At 38.7% G+C, this 25,084-nt stretch overlaps 2 protein-coding genes and 2 pseudogenes across 3 annotated transcripts in view; all 4 read left to right on the forward strand.

The window, feature by feature from the left end:
- The window catches only part of LOC148721615 (uncharacterized), a 7,761-nt pseudogene extending 5,561 nt beyond the window's left edge, over window positions 1-2,200 (forward strand).
- LOC111345785 (uncharacterized) overlaps window positions 1-25,084 on the forward strand; it is a 304,322-nt gene that overhangs the window by 198,101 nt on the left and 81,137 nt on the right. The window lies entirely within an intron of this gene.
- LOC148721616 (uncharacterized) lies at window positions 4,995-8,250 on the forward strand. The gene has a single exon (XM_088735392.1). The coding sequence runs from the start codon at window positions 5,032-5,034 to the stop codon at window positions 6,373-6,375; it is 1,344 nt and encodes a 447-aa protein (XP_088591518.1). The 5' UTR covers window positions 4,995-5,031; the 3' UTR covers window positions 6,376-8,250.
- Window positions 12,934-24,410, forward strand: LOC148721617 (uncharacterized; annotated as a pseudogene).

Here is a 25,084-nt window from a genome sequence, read left to right on the forward strand (position 1 = left end):
ACATATGAGCTGATCAATATCCACCTTCAACGACTCTCTGGCATAAAACCTTACACAAAGGAAAGTTGTTTATTTTGATCTTTACAAAGGAAAGTACTCGGTGAACATTGTAAATAAGAATGATAAAATAGCCCAATTGAGTATTGAGATTTCTAACCTCAAAGAGGTCACTTTTATACAAAAGAGATGAAAAATATAATTGTGTCAGTTTGATTCTAAAAAAAGCTGGCTTTAATATCAGCGAAAGCAGAACAAGCAGCTTCAGAAACAGAACGTAAAAACACTTTAAAATGTAGGCTTGCGGCCATAAAACCGAGAAAATTAAAATTTCTTTAAAAACCTGTCAAACTATCAACCATCTGACAGCCAAGTCAGCGTGCTATCAAAGGGTCTCAAATTCATCCCAACGTCCTTGACAAACGAATTTAAAATCAGACCAACTTTTGCGAGATTTATTCGCAAGACGAATGCGCCTCCGTTACACCTTTCACGGACAAAACAAAGAACCACTTCTGTTTCATATCAAACTGAATGCCACCGGTTCAGTCTTCTATCGCCCTTCAGAGCTACTTGGAAAATTGTCATAACGCTACTTGCAGACTGTACTTTGTAACGCAATGAGGTCACGGCTCTACAAGAGTTGAAACAAACTCTGCTTTAAACCTCACCGAAGCAACACAACAATAATCATGAATAAGACAGAAAAAACAAAAGAGGCCAAAGTGCAACTAAACAACAGAGTTCACTTCAAACCTCTCAAAGCACCGATAGTAAAAAAACACGTAGGAAAGGGTTGATGAGATCATTGACCAAATGCACCGGGAAAACACATTGATGGCTTAGAAATGGCTTTCACAAACTCCCAATATCCGCCTTCGGATACACAATTAGCCATTGTCGAAAACTATTTTTACTAATCGCCCGATCATTTCTTACAAAGAAGGAAAATTCCTTACGACAAGCAAAAATACAGTTCGAAGCAGATAAAGCGATGCGACCACAAAAGCGACATGGGGAATACGTGCCCTGCTTTCTTTATCTTTATTCGCAGGGCAAAAATTCATTGTTTGTGGGCGCAAAACTATCCACAGAAGCTTCAGATGATTTCTGGGACAATTCATCGTCTGAAAAAGTCGACATTTCCCGACTGACAACGAAACAGTGATTCTCTGTGCAGCAGCGAACAAAGAGAGTTGTGACAAAGCAAAGCATAAGTTTGTTGAGCCTTTGACGTGAGGATGACGTTTTAGCGGGCTCGGCTGGAACATGTTTTCAGCAATGGCGGACGATTTTTGGACGACTTTGAAGCGGTAAAAATTGGTCATCGAAGGTTTGTTTTGAGTTTTTAATGGCAAAAAGGGTCTTAACTTGATCCAATTCAACACTGTGTAAACAGTTTAGGCCAAAATAAAATGGTCAATTTTCGTCTCAGGGGCACTTTGAGGACTATCTTCTTATAGAAACGACCCCTCCTTGGTACTCCCAAATACAACCAAAACCAGTGTACGAGAACAACCAAGTTACAGCTTATTGGATGTTTCTGTATACGCGGACAATACAGAAGTAAGAGCCAACAGAGTAGATGCAAGGTTCGTAGACAAAGGAAGCAAGATCGTCACTTTACTAGAAATGAGCTGCCCTTGGACAGAAAACCGTCACCAGAAAGACCAGGTAAAGACAAAAAAAAGTACACTGCTCTATGCTGGGAGCTTAAACAGCAATACCCTGGATTCGAGATACGTCAAGTCAACTGAATTGTAGATGTCTTGGGGGAGAGATACTCTAAGAATGTTGGAAGGAGTGTTAGAGAATTGTTAGGTGCAAAGAAAGGGAGAGAAGTTCTTCGTCAGTCGCATAAAGTTGTTCTCAGCGCCATTCTGAACATTGCTGAAACCTTTAAGGTTCTTGGTTAGCTTAGAACTCTCGCACATACCCGTCAGCGAGCTACTTGAAGACTCATATAGGTTTTTATGATGCTTTGTTTATTTAGATCATTGATTTTATGTAACTTTTTCGTTCTATAGTAGATTAGCAATTTCATGTAATTTTAGTATGTAAATAAGACTTAGGCTAGCCACGGTCAACGCCTAGCCTGAGTGAGTAGGACCGCCATCCAGATGTGTATATACTGCCATAATAATAATAGTAATAATGATCGTTTATTCAATTTTTTTGCAGCATACGTTGAATTACAAGACGAGTCATTACTTACAAATACTTATACGTGTGAAGGTGTAGTCCGATCGTCCGGGTGAGTGTAGTCCTGAGAAGGACTGTTGTCGGTGGCAGTGACTGACGTTTCGACAACCTGTGCGGAAGTCATCATCAGAGTCAAGTGAATGATTGTTGTCAGTAGAATGTTCTTATTCCAGTTCGTGTGAAATGATCGGTTGGTTTTGCCGTGATGTTATTGGCTGTAAGACTCAAGTGACGTAAGTCGGTCGTGATTGGTCTGTTTCGATTTGTCGGTAAAGTTAGGTCGTTCTTTTTCGGTCGTTTGTGATGTTTATGTCCTCAATGAGTCGTTTGTATGGAGCGGGTAGTTGTTGACATCTGTTTAGGGGAAACGACAGGGAACGATTTATAAGATCAATTGTTCCGACTGCCAAGCCTCCTACATCGGTGAGACCGGCAGAAACCTCACAACAAGACTGACTGAACACAGACGGGCGACGAGGAAAGGTGATGTCAGCAATCACATTGTTGAACACCATCGACTTACCAACCACAACATTGACTGGGACTCTGCGCAATGCCTAACCTACAGCACTGACTATTTTCAACGACTGACTCTGGAAAGCTGGTTTACTAACTTAGAACAGACTCCCTTCTTTTCGCCAATCGCGTCCCTCGCTGTACGCAACCCGCATGGCTTTTAGCAGACTCCTATTTTGTCTCTCGACTTCACCGTTGGCTTGTGGCCACAATGGAGTTGATGTTCTTTGTCCGATGTTGTTGTTTTTGAGGTAGACTTCGAATTCTTCTACCGCAAATTGTGGGACCGTTGTCTGTTTTTATTGACAGTGGTAGTCCATGAGTCGCAAACATTGTTTCCAGACAGCTAATGATTTTTATTGAATGTCGCTGATTTGGTTACGGCTACTTCCAAGAATCGACTAAAGTAATCCACAACCACAAGTAGATATTCACCCGTTGGAAGGGGTCCAAGCAGATCTGCGGCGAGGTCTTGCCAGGGCTGTGTAGAGAGTTCTGTTCTCTTCAATGGTTCTGGGGGCAAGGGTTTACTAACAAGCTGGCAACCATGATATGTTCTGCACCTCTGTTCGGCTTGACGGTCTATACCAGGCCACCATACCTTGGTACGGAGTCTTTTCTTGGTCTTAATTGACAATTCCTTGGTGACCTTCATGTGCTGGATCTAATATTTTCTTGCGAAGTTTCTTCGAGATTACTAACCTAGTTCCTTTCAACACTAACTTTTCTAGGACCATTAGCTCGTTCAGCTTTAAATACTGGCCGACAGTCCAATCATTGCTCTGAACACACTTCCTTAACAGTGCAATTTCTTCATCCTCAGCAGATACTTTTTCAATGTCTTGGATAGCTTTGGCTCTAGGGGCTGCATTCTCCGCAACGTACCGAATGTATTTTTCTGCCACATTCTTGTTTTCATTTGAGGCTTCTTAGGTTAGGGGAGACAAAGCATCAACTATGTTCTGTGGGCCTGGACAATACATCACTGTAAAGTCACACAAAACAGATACAATTGACCATGTGCTTCATTTAATTCCCCTCCTAATTCCTTTCGGTCGTACATGATTACATCAGAGATACTACAGGTAAGTTCGTTCGTTAGTTCAGCTGATAATATGTATATTATTTCGGAAGCCGCAAAAGAAAGGGAAATCAGCTTTTAAAGTGATCGATGTCTCTAATGAGAGAAGCACATCAGTTGCCAACTTCCCTCTTGGAAACAAGAGCCTTGGGAATTGCTGTGTTTATCGTTGTTTTTGTAACAAGTAAATTAATTCGTCTTTAAATTTAAAAGTAGGATTGCATCGCGTTGTAGCGTACGAAGTTGCCGAAATTGCATAATTTTCATTGGACAACGGCCATTTAGGCGTACTGTGAACTTTTCGATTTTTCGGAGGAAAAAAGCTCGATAGAACTTTTTCATATAGTTTTCGAAAAAGGTTCATTAAAAGGGTCCTTTAGAAAAATAAAACGAATTACGAATTTTGCAACTGTCGGCGGATTCTCGATATTTACGGTCAGTGGCTCTTAAAAGCTGCACGGCCAAGGGTACGGCCCCGAGAGAAAGAAAATAGAAAGAGAAGTGCGCGGTCACGGAATAAAAATCTGATTAAGATCAAGCCGGACGGACATGACCATTCTACTTAGTCCATAAGCATGTATAATGCTGATGTTAAAGCTGATCGCTTATGTGGGGCTTTATTCCCAGAAGGAAAACGTTTCTTTCAGTACGTTTATCAAAACTAATATTTCTTTCGTTTGTTTGCCATGTGAAGCCACATTTTTTCTCTTTTGATTTTGAAAATGTTTTGAAACGTTTGTGGTTTCAAAAACTCAGATTCGAAAAAGAACAACAACAATACCATCTCCAGCAGGCATTTTTTGACTCTAGATTTCTAAATTTTGAATGAGGGAAAAGAATATGTAAGAATAAATCTTTATGACAGTGATTTACAACTTCGCGTGTAAAGTTTGTTGAAATGTTTAGACTTTTTGCCGTGCCAAAGAAAAAGAAAATGGGCTTAACTCACTGTTTTTGGTATCGCACGACATTTATTGTTTATATTGTCTATCTCTGTGTTTTACCCACTGGTTTCCTTTGACTTTGAATGACTCTGAATGAAATACTGAGACTCGAAATTCTCTATGTTTTCAATTTTCCAAGATATCTTTGTGTGGTTTGTCTGTTTAGGATAAACAAAAATATGTAAAGGAGGATTTTTCACAGTAATATTTTCAAGTAAAATATTAAGAATTATTTTCTTCAAAATTTTAGTACTCCATACCCTTAGTGCCGTGGAGGAATTACGAGAAGCAATGGACAAGTACAAATTGAAAACATTCCTTAGTATTCACATCAGAGAAGGTGCATGGCAGGTGGCGCTGCTGTTTATGGATGAACTTTCTCCTTTTAAACTGCCATCGGGCTGGTTTGTTTACATGAGGGAGGAAGAGGAGATGTTTGGTTCATCGTTATACAGTTCGACGTCAGGCATATTGAAGGCGTGGCCAACAGAGTACGACCCTGATTTGGTAACATTGTGTAAAGCGATCACTGACAGGGACTGGAAAGTAACCGGATTAATCCTTTCTCGGAGTCGGATATCTGATGAAGGTTTGAAGAACTTGAGTACAGCTCTTACTCAGGGTGAACTTTACAGCTTGACACTGCATTGCAATGGTTTACAAAGTCAGAGATTGAAGCACTTCTGGGGAGCGCTGATCAGTAGGGACTGCAAGTTAACCAGTTTGAAGATCTCTTTTAATCGGTTAGGAGATGGAGGAATAATGCACTTGTGTAACGTGCTCACCAGTGTCAACTGTAAGTTAACCAGTTTGAACGTCAGTAACAATTACTTTGGAACTGAAGAATTAAAACACTTGTGTGTCGCACTGGTCAGCACTAACTGCGCATTAACCAGCTTAAACGTCTCTGGCAATTGGTTAAAAGATAAAGGAATATTGCACTTGTGTAACGTGCTCACCAGTGTCAACTGCAAGTTAACCAGTTTGAACGTCTCTCTCAACCAGTTAGGAGATAAAGGAATAATGCACTTGTGTAACGTGCTCACCAGTGTCAACTGCAAGTTAACCAGTTTGAACGTCTCTGACAATCAGTTAGGAGCTGAAGGAATAATGTACTTGTGTAACGTGCTCACCAGTGTCAACTACAAGTTAACCAGTTTGAACGTCAGTACGAATGACTGTGGAAGTGAAGGATTAAAACACTTGTGTGACGCACTGGTCAGTACTACTTGCACATTAACCAGCTTAAACGTTAGTTGGAATGGGTTTGGGGATGAAGACATAATGCTCTTGTTTACTGTTCTGACCAGCACTAACTGCACCTTAACCAGGTTAAACGTCAGTTTGAATAGAGCAGGAGACAGAGCAGTAAAGGACTTAGCTAGAGCTTTAACTAACAAGAACTTTACATTAACGAGTTTAGACATCAGTTGGAATCAAATAGGAGATGAAGGAATAAAGTACTTGTGCAAAGCCTTAACTGATACCAACTGCAAACTGAGGAGCCTAGACCTCGGAGGGAATTTGAAGGTAACAGACGTGGGAAAACAGTGTTTGTCTGAAGCGATAACTGGCTCTGACTGGGAAGTTAGAGGAGGCCTGGTACTTTCCCGTTCTATTAAGTCAGAGGCATAGAGCTTACATAGGCTCCTCCTGTTACTTATTGCCTGTGACGTAATAATTTCATGTTTATAAAGGTTGGAATTATTGTTCAACACGTGTTTTTTAAACGACTCTGAATACATGATAATTAATTAGATAAAGAATTAGTTAGATAACAAACAGTTTGTTAGGTTATGTCACGTTATTGACCATCTCCATCCGTTGTTGATCAAACAGTGTGTTCTAAATGACTCAGTGTGGAAGAGAAAACGATTGTCATGATCAACAACTGATGACTGGCCGGGTGTCGTCCGACAAACGATTTTTAAATTTTCACTGATATTTTTTGCTTGTTAATAATAATAATAATTTTAATAATAATTTATTTGTTATATAGCGCTATTTACAATAACAGATCAAAAGCGCTTTACAACTGATATCTCTAAATATTAAAATCTCATCTAATTAAAAAATAAATAAATAAATAATAATTACATATTACAGTTAAATTGGCTATATAGGATTCATAATTTATCTACTATTAAAAGGTTTGCCTAAAAAAAAAAGTCTTAATTGAATTCTTAAAAATTTCTACAGATCGAATATTGCGTAATTGCAATGGAAGCTCATTCCATAGATGCGGTGCAGCTGCCTGAAATGCACGTTTACCCAGGGTTGCCAGCATTTTGCCTCTTGGTGGCTCTAATAAAATACCTGAGTTAGATCTAAGATTGTACAAGGACTTGCGTTTGATAACTAAAAGATTGCTAATATATGCGGGTGCGAGGCCATGGATGGCTTTAAAAGTTAATAATAGGATCTTAAAGTGTATACGCGCTAGTACTGGTAACCAGTGTAACTCATAGAGTACTGGAGTAATGTGAGAATACTTCCCGATATCCATAATTAGTCTAGCGGCAGCATTTTCACGCATTGTAACTTAGCTATTTGCTCTTTGGGAAGGCCATACAATAAAGCATCACAGTAATCTAACCTACTCGTGATGAATGCGTGATGAATTGTGAAGTTCATTTCAGAAAGTACGTTGTATATAGGCCTTTTTCTGTAGTAAGGGATCTGTAGGATACCAAGAATATTGAATTTTATTTTTATGAGTTGTTGATGAATAGCTTTGTCTTCTAAAAGAGAATAACAAATGAGATGACAGTATGTTTGCTTGATTTTAATAGCAGATATGTTTTTAATAGTTTTAAAAGTACTATTTAGCAGCTTCATTGAAAATGCTCTCATTCTTGTTAACCTTTCTCTTATTCCTATTCATCGTGTACTCGAACTTGTACTTTTTTTTTAGTTGATGATTTTATTAAAAGCTTAGTTAAGTAGTACTGTACAAATTACCTATGGTAGGAAATAATTTTACGGGCAACGTAGTTTTTTTGGGAGCATAATCCTTTTTTCAGTGTAATGGAATAGTTGAGAATATTATGGGCTCCTGATGTAGACATAATCTCATAATCTAATAAAATCGGAAGTTGTTGTTTTAAAATTAACTAAAAAAAAACCCTTATACTTATAGATTTTATATTTTCAGTATGGTAACCAATGTTATTTTACTACCTTGTACCTAAAACATTCCTTTCTACTGGGGAGTAGTTTAGATGGTATTAATTGTGGTGTAATTTTTACAGCTTCCCTTGAATGTGAAGGACCACACTAAACCGGAAAGTGTTTTAACCAAGGACTGTGAATTTTTACAAGGACCGTGGTCAAATGTAATAAACAATTACAAAAAGTAATTTTTTTTTAACTTTTTTAGTTCCTAGCCTTAAGTAAAAGACGATAATCTCTTGCTTTAAATGAATCTGTCAATAAAAAAGGAAACGTGGCCTAGAACAAGCACATCCACTTGCATCTGGGAAATAAACGTTTTTTTTTCTTTTCGGTTTAGATTTCGTCCAGAATAAATAGAAGTAAAAAGCGCGAGAGGAGGGGGTTACTTGTTTCAATTTTTGCTTGGTATGTGCCGCTGGCCTCTCTGAACCCTTTCCATTATATTCAATTCTCTGACCAATAATAGATCCCCATCTTATTCACTTAGGCAAAGGTAATTTTCGCGATCCCAACTTAATCAACTTTGTGACTTTCGGTAACAATATTCTAACCGCATGTCTTCCCATTTTTCGTTTCCTAATTTTTTTTCTCACGCCTAAAATCCCGAAAATGTGCGACCCCATTCTAGTTACTCTGTTGAAAATCCAACCCCATCATAGTCATTCCAGTCGTGAAAAATGCGACTCCATCCAGCGGATTTTCCCATTTGCAGATACAAGAACGCTCCCTCTGCCACCAAAAGCGCAACTCTAAATAGTTTCCTCTAGAGCCTGGTTTAGGGCTCTTCGTTAGAAAAAGTATCTTTTAATTTTAATAATTTATTTGCATTTATACAAAATCTGGGGGTCAAACTTTAAGAGTGTTTTACTGGAGAAGGGAGGTCTGTTTTGAAATGAGTATGCAGGAGCTTTCATAATCTGGAATTCTACTTTTTCATTGCTGTTTGTCTTCCTAGAAAGTCTTTTAAGTGCATAGCCGAAAAGATGTGTTTAAGCGTTATAAGAGGGACACTGACATGAATGACAGAACTTGATGAAGAATGTCGTGGAAAGAAAAATAAATAAAAAAACTGCAAACTGTTCCAATTTTCGTCATATTCCATTATTCGGTCTTGAGTAATTCCCTGGTAACACCGCTAGAAGATGACCTCTACAGATCACCGGGAACATAAATCCACATTCGATTCAGACCCTCTATGGGGTAGGAGGGGTTACTGATCCACGTATGCCATAGGGTTACACGGCACGAAAAATTGGATTTAAAGCGATTTGCAAATGAAGAAAATATGATGCAAATTTAGGACTCTAGATTTGACCTAAATTCGCATTGGAAGTAATGATGATGTAAACGCAGATATTTATTCCCCTTGTATTTGCGCGCAATTGTGAAGTAAATATGATATTTACTTCACTTTTGCTTCCTTCTTGATACCTCTGCAAATGAACAAACTTGACGTACATTTATACAGATTTGCTCTCTTTGCAAGTATTAGGTTTGCTTTCAGCACAAAATCCAGGCAAACATGGTGTAAATTCGTTTGTTTGCATCAGTTTTACAAATCTTTCCGAGGCTTCAAAAAAAAAACATTTGCGCGTGTTTTACTCATGTTTTGCTACAGGAACAAATGTGCTCCTATACACTATTTTTGTATAACTATCAAACTAACAAATTTGGGCGTGTCATCTCACGTTTGCTATCTACGCAAATAAGGTCATCTTCAATGAATTTGCACAAATATCATGTTTGGCTGAATTTACACCCGTCATTCTCATATTGATGATTCGCTCCTATGGTTGAAGGCGCTACTTATTTTGAAGATTAGCCTTCCAGGGATCAACGTTGTCAGGTTTTATTTATACTAGAGTGAGCACGGCTCGTTACATCCGTGGTTACGTCGTAGTCAACTGAAAATTAAATAATTTCGGGATACAATGTCATTTACAATATTCTTAGTCGAAGCGACAAACGGTTTCGTAACTTACAATTTGTGTTTCTGAGTAGTTGGATCCCTTGATTCGCTATCTTGATGCTTTATCTTGATGCTTGCGTTTACGACCGTTGATGACCAGCTTCGAATGTTGTTACAGCATAAATTGTTCCTTTTAGTTATAAATCACCTGACCTAATTTTCCCACCACGCGTAGTCGAGGCGAATTCGCAATTACAATAATTAATTCTAATTCTTTACTACGCGCTCCCCTGAAAATGCATTGGAAGTAATGATGATGCAAACGCAGATGTTTATTCCCGTTGTATTTGCGCGCAATTGTGAAGTAAATATGATATTAACTTCACCTTCGCTTCCTTTTTGATACCTCTGCTAATAAAAAAACTTGACGTACATTTATACAGATTTGGTTTCTTTGCAAACTATTAGGTTTGCTTTCAGCACAAAATCCAGGCAAACATGGTGTAAATTCATTTGTTTGCATCAGTTTTACAAATCTTTCCGAGGCTTCAAATAAAAACAATATGAGCAAATGTGCTCCTATACACTAAATTTGTATTACTATCAAACCAACAAATTTGAGCGTGTAATCTCAAGTTTGCTATCTACGCAAATGAGGTCATCTTCCATGAATTTGCACAAATATCTTGTTTGGCTGAATTTACACTCGTCGTTCTCATATTGATACATCCTTTTTGGAAATTATCTCGTAACCGTCTCAATCAAAAACATTAACAAAGCATATCATGATATTTTCGATTACAAACAGTGGTTCGTTCACAAAACTGCTCAAAACCTCGCACAAGGTTGACACCCACCGGAGTGAAAAGAAAATACCCTGACTCTGGCGATATCCACTGACCCCGCGGGATGAGTATTGTAGCCGTGATTCAACAAAAATAAAGATATGTAATTTTTGAAACAAAATTGCCTTTTCGATGCAAAAATTCTAATAAAACTTTGCTGCGACCTAAAGGTAAAATTCTCTGACTTTTCACGGACTTTGAGGTGATGTAAAAAGGCTGATAGTTTCGAAAGAAACTGTTTGGGGCTGCGTCGGTGGGAGTAACGAAATAATTTGGATATATCAACAAAGTTGAAGTGATTAATTGGCCACCGTAACGATTACAAAAGCTGACGTTTCGAGCGTTAGCCCTTCGCTCCGACGAAGGGCTAACGCTCGAAGCGTCAGCTTTTGTAATCGTTACGGTGACCAATTTACCACTTCAACTTTGTTGGTATATCCAAATTATTTGAAGTGATGTGATGTGCTCATACCAATGATGTACAAAAAATCTTCTAATAACGTGTGCAACAAAAAATCTTGCAAAAAGAGCCGGGTGTCTGCGTGCTCTGTAAACCCAATAAGGTACAGGGAGATCCCAGGCAGGGCATAATTGAATATCCAAAATGTCAAAGAGAAGTATTAAAAGCTGTCTCTTTTCTCATCCTTTCAACCAACATCAAATAACGTAAATTGGGTTTAGGCCAAGACTTAGTTACGCCTAATAAATCAGACACATCTAATCAATGACAACAGTGATTTTACTTGTGACATTTAGGTTATTCGAAACCGAAAGGTCGACCATAGTCAGATTGAGCCGAAACATGATTCGGGTCTTGGCAAAGTGCGAACCGACGAGTCATTCCAGTTAGCCTAAATGACACATCGGTTAGCCCAAAATGCACTCCAGTTGGTTGGCGTATATTTTGTTTAGGTAGCTTGCGACTAACCTTTGTATTGGGACTAGAGATTTCTGGCTCGCATAGCTTGCGAGTCATTTCAGTGATTTTCCGGCAGCTGATGCCAGGGGTGTCTATTAGTGAAAAAAACAACATGGAGAAGACATCTAACTCACGAGACATCGCTACTACATTTTGTGAGGCGTTGTAACACACGTTACTATATCACTGGCAGCGCCTGTGGGCAATATGAAGCAAATCCTATGTTCTGATTGGCTACCCGAACAGGCAAGATGGGCCTATAATGGGCCCATCCATCTTGCCCGCTTGGGATCGTTCGCTTTGATCCCGCGTAAGAAGACAATTGCCAAGTTCGCGAGTTTTGGGCAATATCGGCGATGTACTTGCAAAAAGTGCCAGAAGACAGTAAAAGCAAAGAAAACATAAATGACTCTCTGTATTGTGCTGCAACAGTTGTTTTTTTTTTCCCAGCGGGCTCTCAAAATAAACAAGTAACTTTTTATTCTTGTCAGGGCGAAATATTTTTGCTTTTTAAGAAATCCTTTATTAGCCAGCTTGTGCGGTCAAGGTGGCTAGATATTAACCTCATTTATTTTTTTTGTAATGTACCCCGACTTCGTTTAGGTCCACAAAAACGCATATAAGAACTCGGCCAATATCCAGCCATCTTAACTTTCCGATTGGTCGATAACGCAGACTGTTTTGATGTGGTCCTGATTTTGTAGCAAAGTAGGCCCAAACCACAAAACGAAAACCTTTGCCAAAACACATAGTCGGGCCGCAAAACATATGATATCGTTCGTTATGCTTTGTTGTATAAACGTGCACAACACGTCCTTACAGGGTTCTTCAAAACGAACACCTATCTACATGATGTATTTAGGCGCCAAAGCGTTCAGGCGAACATGAGGTATTTGTTCTGTATAGTTCAACCCAGCCCCAATCGATAACGTCTATTTTAACGTTACTCAAAGCGTGGCGAGCGACATTATGTATTTCGCGGCCTGGAAAAGCGTTTTCGTGAACCTCTTCGTTTTGTAGTTTGATCCCAACATTTTCTGCGGACATTGACCCTATCCGTGATAACGTTTATTTCAACATCTCACAAAGTGAAGCGCCTGATGTTTCCGTTATGGGTCTTAGGTCTTCGGTCTCCGGTTGGTGTTCGGTCTTCAGTTCATAGATAGTCTCAGTGTCACTGCTATCGAGTTTATAACCGACCAAACGAAGTAAACAAGCGTTCATACTTGGAAGGTGAATCTGCCCCGGATAAAACCAATTATTTCACATGATATCGATTCGCAATACTATGACAAACTTCTTGGGTTTATTCTATCAAGTATATCAGAAATACCAAACTAGTTAAGATGGCTGATCTAGGAGAAAAGACAACTTACTACATACGATCACACAGTGATCGTATGCAGTAAGATGTCATACTGCCATCAGTGGCATGCGCAGATGCTTCACGATTCGAATCAGCAAGAAACAATTTTTTAATAAAGTTGGAAAGAGGTTTCGGTGATACATTGCAATTTGAAGATCTCCTGGATAATAATCAGCTTTTTGTTCTACCCAAAAATCTTTCAAACGCTCAACTGGCTACCGAGGGAATTGCAGTCGTGTCGCCAGGTAGTCGTTTGGGTAAAGTTTTAGGCGGTTTCGCTAATTTCACCAACGTCTCTTTCTAGTTTTGTTTTCTTTGAAATGGCTACAATTGAGTTGTTGTAATTTAAGCATATGTGTAGATCGACCAAAAATGGACCGGGATCGACCTGCTGAAGTCGTCTGAAATCGATTTTGTGGATGTATCGAATCAAGTTTAATTTGTCTTGAATCGACTTGTATCAAATTGACTTCAGTTCATACTGAAACCACTTAATTTCCTTACTACTTCGCGTTGACTAAAGTCGATCAAGTTATCATAATCTTAGCAATTAGACAAAATCTTAATCTTAGCAATTAGACAAAATTTCCTTCCGAAATCAAGGTAATTAAGCAAGCCGGCCTGCACACCCGTGATGCAGATTTTTCAAATAGTGCTGACCGAGAATCGTCATTGCCACCAAAACCTGCCAAACTATGCGACGGTGTAACCAGTTTTCCAACAAAACTAGATGCTTTTGTTTTAACACTCTCATTACTGGCAATCGTGCCGCGGAGGAGGAAGAAATGCCCGATGACGTATGTTCTGAGGCATGAGGACGATGGGGATGAGGAAGATTAAAAATCCAAAAAGGAATCATCTGTCACGCTATTGAGATATAATTGTGACAATTATTAATTCATTATTCCTCCATGTGAATTGGTCCTCTTTTTCAGGAAAATCAATGAACTTTAAGAACCCTGATTTTTCAAATATTTCATCATAATTGTATCCTTCCTGATCTTAGGGGATTGTTTGAAGATTGAATAACAAGTATTTCTACTTGAAACGTACGCTTCAAAATCTTTTTAAACAATTTCGCCTCATTATATGTTGGAGTAATCGTTTCTAAATATCCGACAAGATGGCGAAAGCAACATGGCGGATCCACGATGGCGCGTGGATATTAGCGAAGATATATTGTCTTTGTAGCGATGGCGTCTAAATTAACTGTTGGCTGTGAATCTAATATTATTTTCTTCTTCTACTAGTGAGAATTTTGCGAGGAAAGACATGAAACAAAAATATTTCAGAATTTGACGCTTACACCTAAGTACATATAGCGTATCCATGGAAAAAAATCTTAGAAACTCAAATAATTCTGAACTCAGTAGTTAAAACCTCACTTGGAAGAAACCTTTATCATTTTTTTATACATAAAACACCCTTTAAGAACGGTTAACGCGCTTGCAAAGAATAGTGTTAGGCAGTTATCGTTTGTTTTCTGTCAATTCTTTAGTAAGGAGGAGCGTCACTTGATCACGTGGTAATACCTGTCCAGCTACTCATTTGGCACTGCTATCATACATAATATTAAACTAGAGTGACTGCCGTTTTCAAAAATCTATGATAGCATTTGTTCCCCCGTACTGAAAGCCCATTTTTTTGGGCCCTGGTCTATGGACTAAATGAAGGCTAGACTTTTTGAGTAACAAAATTTTTAGGTGACAGTTTCTTTTGTTTGTGTTAAAGAACTCCTAAATGGTTTTGTATGTGTTGTTTTTGTGTTTCTCGGACACCTTTTGTATTCCTTAGGGTGAATTTCATGAACTATGAGGCAGGTCAACATATTATGCAATCAATTTTGCTCACTGCTATTATATTTGCAAGCCCTGTGCGCAACTTGCGAAACATTACGCCCATTACATGGTAAAACATCGAGTAATGTATATTCACGAGATATTTAAGTAACTCTGGTATAATGCTACCTACCAAGAAGGGTATTAAATGCTTTAAACCATTTTTCGCTTTAGTTCTTTACTCTGTTTCCACCTTTGAAGTAGAACTAAAAGAACTACCGGAGAAGCTGCAGGAAATGAGACTAAAAGGTGAATAGAAAATGCACATTAAGTGAGAAAATGATTTTTGTACAATAGCTGTAGAAATTTCAGTGCGCTCATTTGACAAGAACTATTATCAATGCAGTTTTTTTTTTACCACAATTGGCATTAATGTCGCAGTCTGATTGGCCAATTTTCTTTTGTCGCTAAGAGAAAGTCACCATTGGTGAAATCATTATCCGGTAAATAGTGCAGTAGGTTTCAAGACTTATTTGCTGAGTAGCATTTATTCGTTGGATAGTGTTATTCACCTTTCGAACCACCGGGACCTGAATGCTATTAAACAATTCCAGTTCTTTATCGAATTATCTTTTACCACGCGGAATTCTCCTTCTAATGCAATAACTATTAACGACCGCTATTCTCATTGGCGGCCTAAAAGACATCATTTAGATTCCTCTTTTGGCACCCAGCACTTTGATGGGGGACTGTTCTCACCAGCAGCAAATCTTGGCCTCGATCCCAGCCATCAGCCCCCATGTAGTGAGGAAACAGACAGTCTCACTACACTAGAAAATAAACATGATAAAAGAAAAGAAAAAAGGCCAGGTAAAAGTGAATTTTCTTCTGAGTGCGTGTTAAAAAATAACTCGCTTCGTAGAATAAGCTCATTCTGGTACTAGAAATTTCAACCTTTGCCACTTATGCAAAATTACAGGTACTGTGATATGTTCCGCGCAGTTTGCATGGTGCACGCTTGTAGTGCTTGGGATTTGCACGCGCGTGAAGTGTGTGGTACTTAAGTAAGTCGGATTCAACTCTGGCATTTTTTACCAGTTTGCCCTAGCATTATTGACAATATCCATTTACACCCCTTGATGTGTTAAGGCCCTGCAAGAGTCATAAATTGCTCAAATTCACAACACGGTGTATACCTGCAGCTTGTAGCTTGGATTTGTTTGACGAACATTAGGGAGCCTTTGCTGAAGCCATTTCAGAGTGACAATTACCACACCATACAACCAGTGGTACATGAAACTTTGTCGATATTTGCGCCGAACAGTTAAATTATTTTGCCGTTTTATAAATAACGGTTAACTCCACTGAGACACTTCTACAGTTCACTGAAATGCATTAGTACTACATGTACTGTTTTAAAAAAGATTCTCACCTTACTAAAGCTTGCACTCCGTTTTATTTTCTTTTCCAGCAAAATATCTCATGCTATCCCTCTTTTTATAACTTCGAGTATCCTACCATTAATATGCTCTATTTTGAAACCTTTTCCGCCATAATGCATGATGTTTCTACTAGCTCTACACCAAGGAATATTCGTGAACTTTTTATTAATTCATCTGACGTTTATACATATAATACGCGTTTCTCTTCCACAGAGAATTTTTATGTACAGATATCTAGATTGCATGTGGAATTTAAGTATTTTTCTGCGTTTGACTAAAAATTTAATTTAATTTAATTTAATTTAACATAATTTATATAGCGCTAGCTCCACTAATTGACCAAAGCGCTTTACAATTCATAATATTAAAATAATTAAAATGATCCCACTGGTAATAAAATATATATAAATTAAAAACCTATTTGCAGACTTATTTATAAAAATATCACAGTAAATCCTATTCCAAATTATCAAAAAGTTAAACATTATATGCTTTTTTAAAAAGATCGGTCTTTAAGTGTTTCTTGAATAAATTAATTGTATCTAATCTTCGAAGATCTAATGGCAGCTCGTTCCAGAGTTTAGGGGCAGCAACAGAAAAGGCCCTGTCTCCGTATGTTTTAAGTCTTGACTTCGGAACAGCCAGAAATTTTTGAACAGTAGAGCGTAGCGTACGTGAACATGTACGATAACTGAGTACGTCCGTGATATATAATGGTGCCATACCATTTAGGGCCTTATAAACTAACAATAAAACTTTAAAAAGAATCCCAAAGTGAACAGGTAACCAATGCAGTTAAAACAATATAGGGGTGATATGATCAAATCTCTTGGTTAAAGTGACGATACGAGCAGCCGTGTTTTGCACAGACTGCAAACTACTTTACATATGCTTAGGGAGGCCATACAATAAAGAGTTACAATAGTCTAGTTTTGAACTAACAAATGCATGAACAAGAATTTCCGTATTTTCCTCAGTGAGGTACTTCCTAATTTTAGAAATGTTCCTTAAGTGGTAGTACGACGTTTTGCAGATCTTATTTACATGTTCCACCATATTACAGCATTCGTCAAATATGACACCGAGATTCCTAGCTGAAGATTTGGGGAGTATTTGTTCCTCACCAACTGACACATATGAAATGGTAGGCTTTGGGCGGAATTTTGAACTAATTACGATCAGTTCAGTTTTCTCCTGATTGAGCTTTAGCATGTTGTTTGTCATCCACCAGTCAATATCTTTGACACATAGCTCAACAGATGACTTAGCTTGAGCGAGGTCAGCAAAGCAGTCAGTTTTAAAAGAAATGTAAAGTTGAGAATCATCAGCATACAAATGGTACTGTAGACTATGAAAATCGATAATATCAGCAATCGGAGATGTATATCATAAATACATCTCGTTTGGTACGAGGCTATGGAAATGTCTAAACCCCGACTTTGGTACGCTCACGAAAAGAGCATTTAAAAGGAAAATTCATAAGTTGCTTTTGACAGGCTATACTTGGAATGAGGACTATTATGTTGACGCCCATTCACTAATATTGAAATTCAATACCAATGATTATCGAATATTATAACTTTAGTACTTCGCTTACATCCGTATGTCACAATTTTCTCCTCTCTACCTGACTTTCCAGTCTGCTCTGCCTGTATTTGATTATTATGTCTTGTTTAACTCACTTGTAATTTTATTGTATTTAATTTGTATGACAACTGTACGTATCTTTTAGCTTATAATGTAGTAAAGTAATGCATAGCTTATAACTGCAGTAATATTGTAGTAGTAATGAAATCTCTTTAGCTTACAATATGTAGTATTTACTTATTTAATTACTACTGAATACCCGCCAAGACTAGCTAATGCTAAATGCGGGTTGTGTATATTGGCTTTTAATGTTCCATGAAATAATAATGAAACAGCACTAATAAAACAGCGACGTCAGAAATATCGACAAGATAAGATGTTGGCGGTATCTTTGGCAATGTAAATTTTACCTTAAGTTTTTCCGAGATCTGTCACAGTTAATGACTACATTTACGCTTACGTTGACTATAAGAGTAGTTTCTTACTTTTTCAATAACTCCTCTGAACTGACAATGTGACCTTAAGTATTGAAATAGTTTGTGCTTTTTTGTGTCCTTTATCATAGCTATGTATGCGTGTTCTGTCACAGATAATGGCCACATTGATGCTTACTTTGTCTTAAAGAGTAGTTCCATAATTTTTCTCAATCATTTTTTACATCTTAGATTATGACCTAAAGTATTGAAATAGTTTGTGTTCTTTTTGATGTCCACCATAATAGTATTAGAGAACACCATAGATCAGGACTGGCGAAGTTTGATGTCCGTTTACCCGAGGGAGTACAGGACTATGTCAGCTACTTATTCAATGAGTCAGCTAGACTTGACTTACGCAAGCGAGGTACTTAATGTGGTTAAAATAACTGACACTGAGTTTTAATTGGCTTTCAAACATATATTCAGTTATTGTTATTCTGTCGTAAGATTACAGAGAAATGCTGGGTTTTTGTAATAGTCAAGGGATTTTTTTAACCTTGATTTGTGATCTTGTGTTGGGTTTGTTCCTTTAAATGTAGACCTGGTATATTTATACTATCATCAAATGACCTTCGCGGTGTAATGCCCGTTCTTAAAGAAACTAGACGCTAGAGGAGCGTTCACTCAGGCTTCTTTTAAACCTGAAAGCGCGCTATAGAAGGAAGTCTTCCCTGGGAAGACCAAGGCTCATTTGTCACTCACCGTTGACGCGTGCGGGTCAAATTCAAATGCTGGTAGACGAACAAAAGGAGCTAATGAGATATCTATTGCTTTACTTCCACCAGCGGGGAGGCATGAGGTAACGTGCGAGCCACCCACTTCGGTCTCAAGTTTACCGCCACAAATAAAGACAGTTTCCATTGGAGAAAGGAAATACAAATCTCTAAAGTTCTTGTATTGTGATGAAGACATAAAACAATTTTGAGGAATGCGCCCGCCGTTCACCGCTTTGGAGTAGCTGTAGCTCAAGCTGACTTGACATATGGTCCAGTGGGACCTAAGGCTCCTTTTATAGCGCGCCTTCGCGTTTAAAGCCATGGCGTTCGCACTAAACACGAGTACAATTATCTCATAGCTTGTAAATAATGGTAATTGAACTGAGTGGAGTGCAATTTGGGCCAAAATCATACGCGTGATTTCAAAATCGAACGAGCGCGCAGTGCTCGTTCGATTTGAAATCACAAGTATGATCTCCCACCAAAATTGTACGACACGAGGTTCAATTACCAATTTATTACATCCATTTTGAAATCGCCCAAATACAGGACTTGGTCGATTCAAATATTTTATTGATGCAGTACTGAGCCGGTTTTTAAATAAAAAGAGGAACCGGAAACGCTTTTACATCTTATTTTATATGCAAAACAGAAAGACTGACATCATGTGTCAAAAACTCAATCAAGCGGAAAATGATGCAATTTAGAGCAAAAAATGGTGCGATTCGTGAATAAATCGCACCCAAATAGAGCCAATCAGATTACAGGGACCGCCAGTGATTTTAAAATGGATGTAATAAACTCGTGTAATGAAATTCAATTGCGCAAGCGTGCTTTGATTTCGCCTTGTGCACGCTGGGGACTTCAGCAAACAAATGCCTCGCGAAGAAATTTTTTTCTTGCAAGTGACTTCGAACAAGCCGATGAAGATCTGCCTACTTTTTCTTTGGGAATGGATTTTTTCAACTTTCTAGAGAGAACTCAGAGAAAGTGAAATAAACAAAATAAACAACGCATCGAAGCGTAGGAGAGGGAATGTCTGCCCTTTATACATAAACTACCGTGTTGAAAGGTTTATGTGTCAGCTGTGCGTTCATCGAGTCTTGAAGCAATTGGGAAGTTTGGAGAGCACTGAGGAAGCTAGAGTTGCTCTCGCCTGCGCCTCGAGCAACTCTTAGGCATCTTTCGTGCTCTCCAAACTTCCCACGAGCTTCAAGTCTCGGTGAACGCACGCTAACGCATGAACCAATTGTTAATAGTGATTATGTACGATATACCAAATCGTACTTTACAAGTATTGAACCCAATAAAAACCAGTAACAGAAACAGGATCTTTAACGGAAGAGCTAAGCTTATTTATTATCCAACTACACTTCGTAGTGTACAAATAACGCCATAGACGAGTACAAATATCACGCGGTATTTGTACTCTATAGTACCGGTTAAACAGGTTTTCTCGTAGTTACGAAAAAAATGGCGGACAATTTGAAACATATTTCCGACGACGAAGAGTCAGAATGGCTGGAAAATATACATCCAAGTTTATGAGATGAATCGAACGTAGAAAAATAGCTACACGACATGGAAATTTCTTCATTTATTGGAGAAAATAGAAACAGCAACACGACAACGCGCCAATTCCGTTCAGCTTCGCATACTTCTGTCAAGCATCCCCCGTAAACTGCTAAATATCCATGAAGTTCGCCCGCACTGAAATAACAGTTTGGCATGTTGGATTATAAATAACTTATTAGTCGTTTTGTTTTGTGGTATCGTTGACTATTTTTACTCGTTATTTGTATTTTGACTCACCCTTCGGGCTCGTCAAAATACGGTACAACCCGTAAAAATACTCAGCGATACTACACAACAAAACGTCTAATTAACAATTATTCCACGAGCACGCGTTGGATATGAGATGATAGATAGCCAACAAGGCGCGTAGCGTCGAGTTGGCTATAATCATCTCATATCCAACAAGCGCGAGTGGAATAATTGTTTTATTAAAAACGCCCCCAAGAAATTATTATTTTGTAAAAAGAAACTGGATTTTTTAGCTCCCTTTTGATTTTAAGCTGACACGTACGCTTACCATATTTGTAGATTATGGTATATTGGCTGATATACCATAATGGCTAAGCCAATAAAAAGTCTTGAATTGCATTATCCAATGATCCAGTTTTTAATAAATCTTATTAAATCTTATTATTAAAAACTGGATCATTGGATAATGCAATTCAAGACTTTTTATTGGCTTAGCCATTATGGTATATCAGCCAATATACCATAATCTACAAATATGGTAAGCGGTAAATATGGTAAATCTTATTAACTCTTATTATTAAAAACTGGATCATTGGATAATGCAATTCAAGACTTTTTATTGGCTTAGCCATTATGGTATATCAGCCAATATACCATAATCTACAAATATGGTAAGCGTACGTGTCAGCTTAAAATCAAAAGGGAGCTAAAAAATCCAGTTTCTTCTTACAAAATAATAATTTCTTGGGGGCGTTTTTAATAAAACAATTATTCCACTCGCGCTTGTTGGATATGAGATGATTATAGCCAACTCGGCGCTACGCGCCTCGTTGGCTATCTATCATCTCATATCCAACGCGCGCTCGTGGAATAATTGTTAAATATATAAATTATTTAACCTTACTATTTAAGTTTCTTCTGTCAGTATCCAGTTGTTGGCGCCACCTCCGAAGTTGTGTTCACGAACATTCTTGATTTTTTCAGCGAGTGAGGTGTTCGTCTCAGGATCATAGTTTGTTGTTAAATCGGCCGTCACAGTCTTGCCAGTATTTTCGTAGTTTGAACCCACACATATGGTTCAGTTGTTATCTCGTGAGAACTAGTCTGAACTTTCCACATTTGGTTAGTATTCAAGCAATGAAGTTCGTGGACCGGCCTATTCCGAAAACACTCGACGTCATTTAGCGTGGGCCTACCACGAACAGCCCGAGCGTTTACATGTGGGATGAGCTTATAAGACAGGAATCTTTGCAAAGCGGTCTTCACAAAACACAGCAATCTGCGAATTACCGTTGTTTACGAAGAGCGAGCCCACGAGAGCACAAGTTGTTTCACTCTCATCCCAGTTCCGTGTTTTACGCAAGGAACGCATGGGACCATGAGCCCCCTTTTGGCGACCAAAACGGCTTGCATATTCAGACTTGGGCTTTCCTACGGAAGCCCGAGTAATAAAAAATGATTTACAAACAAACCCCTTCATAAGGGTCCTCTGCGGTTGAGCGGGCAGGGGCATTAAAAGCTGCACGGCCAAGGATACGGGCCCGCGAAAAGAAAGAAGAACTACATCAACATCTGTAGCAGGCATTTGGACTCTAGATTTCTAGGTTTCCATTGAGGAAATAATACGTTGGAATTAATCTTAATTGCCATGGTTTACAACTTTGTGTGTAAAATTTGCTGAAATTTTGAGACTTTTTGCCAAAGGAAAACAAAATGGGCTTAACTTAACATTGTTGGTATGGTACAAAATTTATCGTTTATACTGTCTGGTTTCCTTTGACTGTCAATGATTCCAGAATAATTCCAAACACTGAGACTCAGAATTCTTTTCTTTTCCAAATTGTCAAGGTAGTTTTTCGGTTTGCCAGTTTTTGAGACCAAAAAATGCAAAGGCGGTTTTATTCGCATCAATGTTTTGTAGTAAAATATTAATGATTCTTTCCTTAATCTTCTAGTACTCCAATCGCTTAGTATCGTGAAGGAATTACGAGAAGGAATGGATGTATACTAATTGAAAACATTCCTTACTCTTCACATCAGAGAAGGTGCATGGCAGTTGGTGCTGCTGTTTACGGATGAACTCCCTTCAGAAAAACTACCAGAGGAGTTGTTTGATGAAATGTTGGATGTATACTTGGAGTTGTACGCAGACGAGGACGAGGACGAGGAGGTTTTTAGTTCATCGTTATACAGTTCGAAGTCAGGCATATTGAAAGCATGGCCAATAGAGCACGACCCTGATTGGGTAAGATTGTGTAAAGCAATCGCCAACAGAGACTGGAAATTAACCAGATTAATCCTTTTTGGGAGTCGGATATCTGATGAAGGTTTGAAGAACTTAAGTACAGCTCTTATCCAGAGTGAACTTTACAGCCTGACCCTGTATTACAATGGTCTACAAAGAGGATTAAAACACCTGTGTGAGGCGCTGATCAGTAGGGACTGCGATTTAATCAGGTTAGGCGTCATTCGCAATAGGTTAGGAGACAAAGAAATGATGCACTTATGTAACACGCTAACCAGTGCGAATATTGCCAGCTGACCAGTTTAAACGTCAGTGACTGTGAGTTAGGAGACAAATGAGTAATGTACTTCTATAACGCGCTGACCAGTGTGAATTGCAAACTGATCAGTTTGAATGTCAGAAAGAGTGCGTTGGGAGATAAAGGAATAATGCACTTGTGTAACGCGCTGACCAGTGTAAATTGCAAGCTGACCAGATTGAACGTCAGTGACAGTCGGTTAAGAGGCGAAGGAATGATGCACTTGTGTAACGCACTGACTAGTGTGTATTGCAAGTTAACCAGTTAGAATGTCAGAGACAGTGCGTTAGGAGAGAAAGAAATAATGTTCTTGTGTAACGCACTGACCAGTGTGAATTGCAAGCTGACCAGTTTGAACGTCAGTCACAGTTGGTTAAGAGGCGATGGAATGATGCACTTGTGTAACGCGCTGACCAGTGTGCATTGCAAGTTAACCAGTTTGAATGTCAGTGACAGTGCGTTAGGATAGAAAGAAATAATGTACTTGTGTAACGCGCTAACTAGTGTTAACTGCAATATAACCAGCTTAAACGTCAGTGAGAATCGGTTGTAACTGCCAAAAGGCGTGTCCTTTCGTGGCCGCTTACAGCAATGATTTCAAACGCTCGATAGAGGAAGAGGTTTGAACTGTTAAAGAACCAACAAAAATACAAGTTTACAAAATGCAGAAATATAAAACTGAAAGGCGGCTAAAGCGAACGCGATGAACATAATAACTAGGAACTTACATTGTATCGGCGCTGTAGGCCGCGAAAAAAGGGCAACTAAACCAGATGTTCTCTCGGTCAAATCAACGATGAAACTAAAAAGCTAGAATATTACAACATGTAAATTATAGCGAACGCGGGAAAGAAAAACAAAACGTATTCCCGAGGGAATGCTAATAAACTGGAATAGAATGCAAAGAATGCTAAATTCTACATCCCGGCCCCTAAGTGCGAGATTGTACTAAGCGAGTCACTTACATCTAATGAATTACAATAAACAACTGCTAAACCTTAAGTATCAGTGCACTCCATGAAGTCTACTTAGCGAACAAGGCTAATTGAAGGCTAAGTACAAATTAACTAAATGTTTCTCACTTTTTAGTGTTCTTAGGACATTCGTTTTCAACCAAAAGACAGAGCTTGTCGACGGGTCTTTCGTAGACAGCTGTCTTGGCGAACACTTTTACCCGGAAAACAAAGCCTCTTTTGTCGGGGAAGGTTTCAACAACTCTGCCCAGCGGCCAGGAATTGCGATGCGACTCAGATGCGACCAGAACGATATCACCAACGGCCAACTTCCTCTTTGAGTGCACCCATTTTTGTTTAAGTTGCAAAAGGGGAAGGTATTCCCTACTCCATCTCTTCCAGAAGATGTCCGCTAAATATTGCACTTGCTTCCATCGACGACGCGACAGAGAATATTCTCTCTTGAATAGACCGGGGGGTAAGGAGACTTCCGATTTGAGCAACAACAAGTGGTTAGGCGTCAAGGGCTCATTGTGGTTCGGATCGCTGGATACGGTGGTGATGGGTCGGCTGTTCATGATACTCTCCACTTTACACATTAAAGTGGCCAGGCTTTCGTCATCCGTAGTTAGCTCTCGCAGCAGCGCTTGTAGAATCTTCCGAACGGTTCGGATGCATCTCTCCCAAATACCCCCAAAGTGGGAACCATAGGAAGGGTTGAAGTACCATTTGATGTCCTTTTGTAAAAGGGAATTGTGTATCTTTTCCTGATTCCAATCTGAAATAGCGTCACGCAGCTCCTTCTCACCATTAATTAAGTTTGATCCGTTATCCGAGTAGATCTGCTTCACTTGGCCTCTTGCAATGAAACG

Source organism: Stylophora pistillata, chromosome 10, assembly GCF_964205215.1.
Source record: "Stylophora pistillata chromosome 10, jaStyPist1.2, whole genome shotgun sequence".
In the NCBI taxonomy this organism is placed as follows: Eukaryota; Metazoa; Cnidaria; class Anthozoa; order Scleractinia; family Pocilloporidae; genus Stylophora; species Stylophora pistillata.

What these genes read in the sequence shown, in the direction of transcription:
- LOC148721616 (XM_088735392.1), top strand. Translation starts at nt 5,032, where the DNA reads ATGGACAAGTACAAATTGAAAACATTCCTTAGTATTCACATCAGAGAA.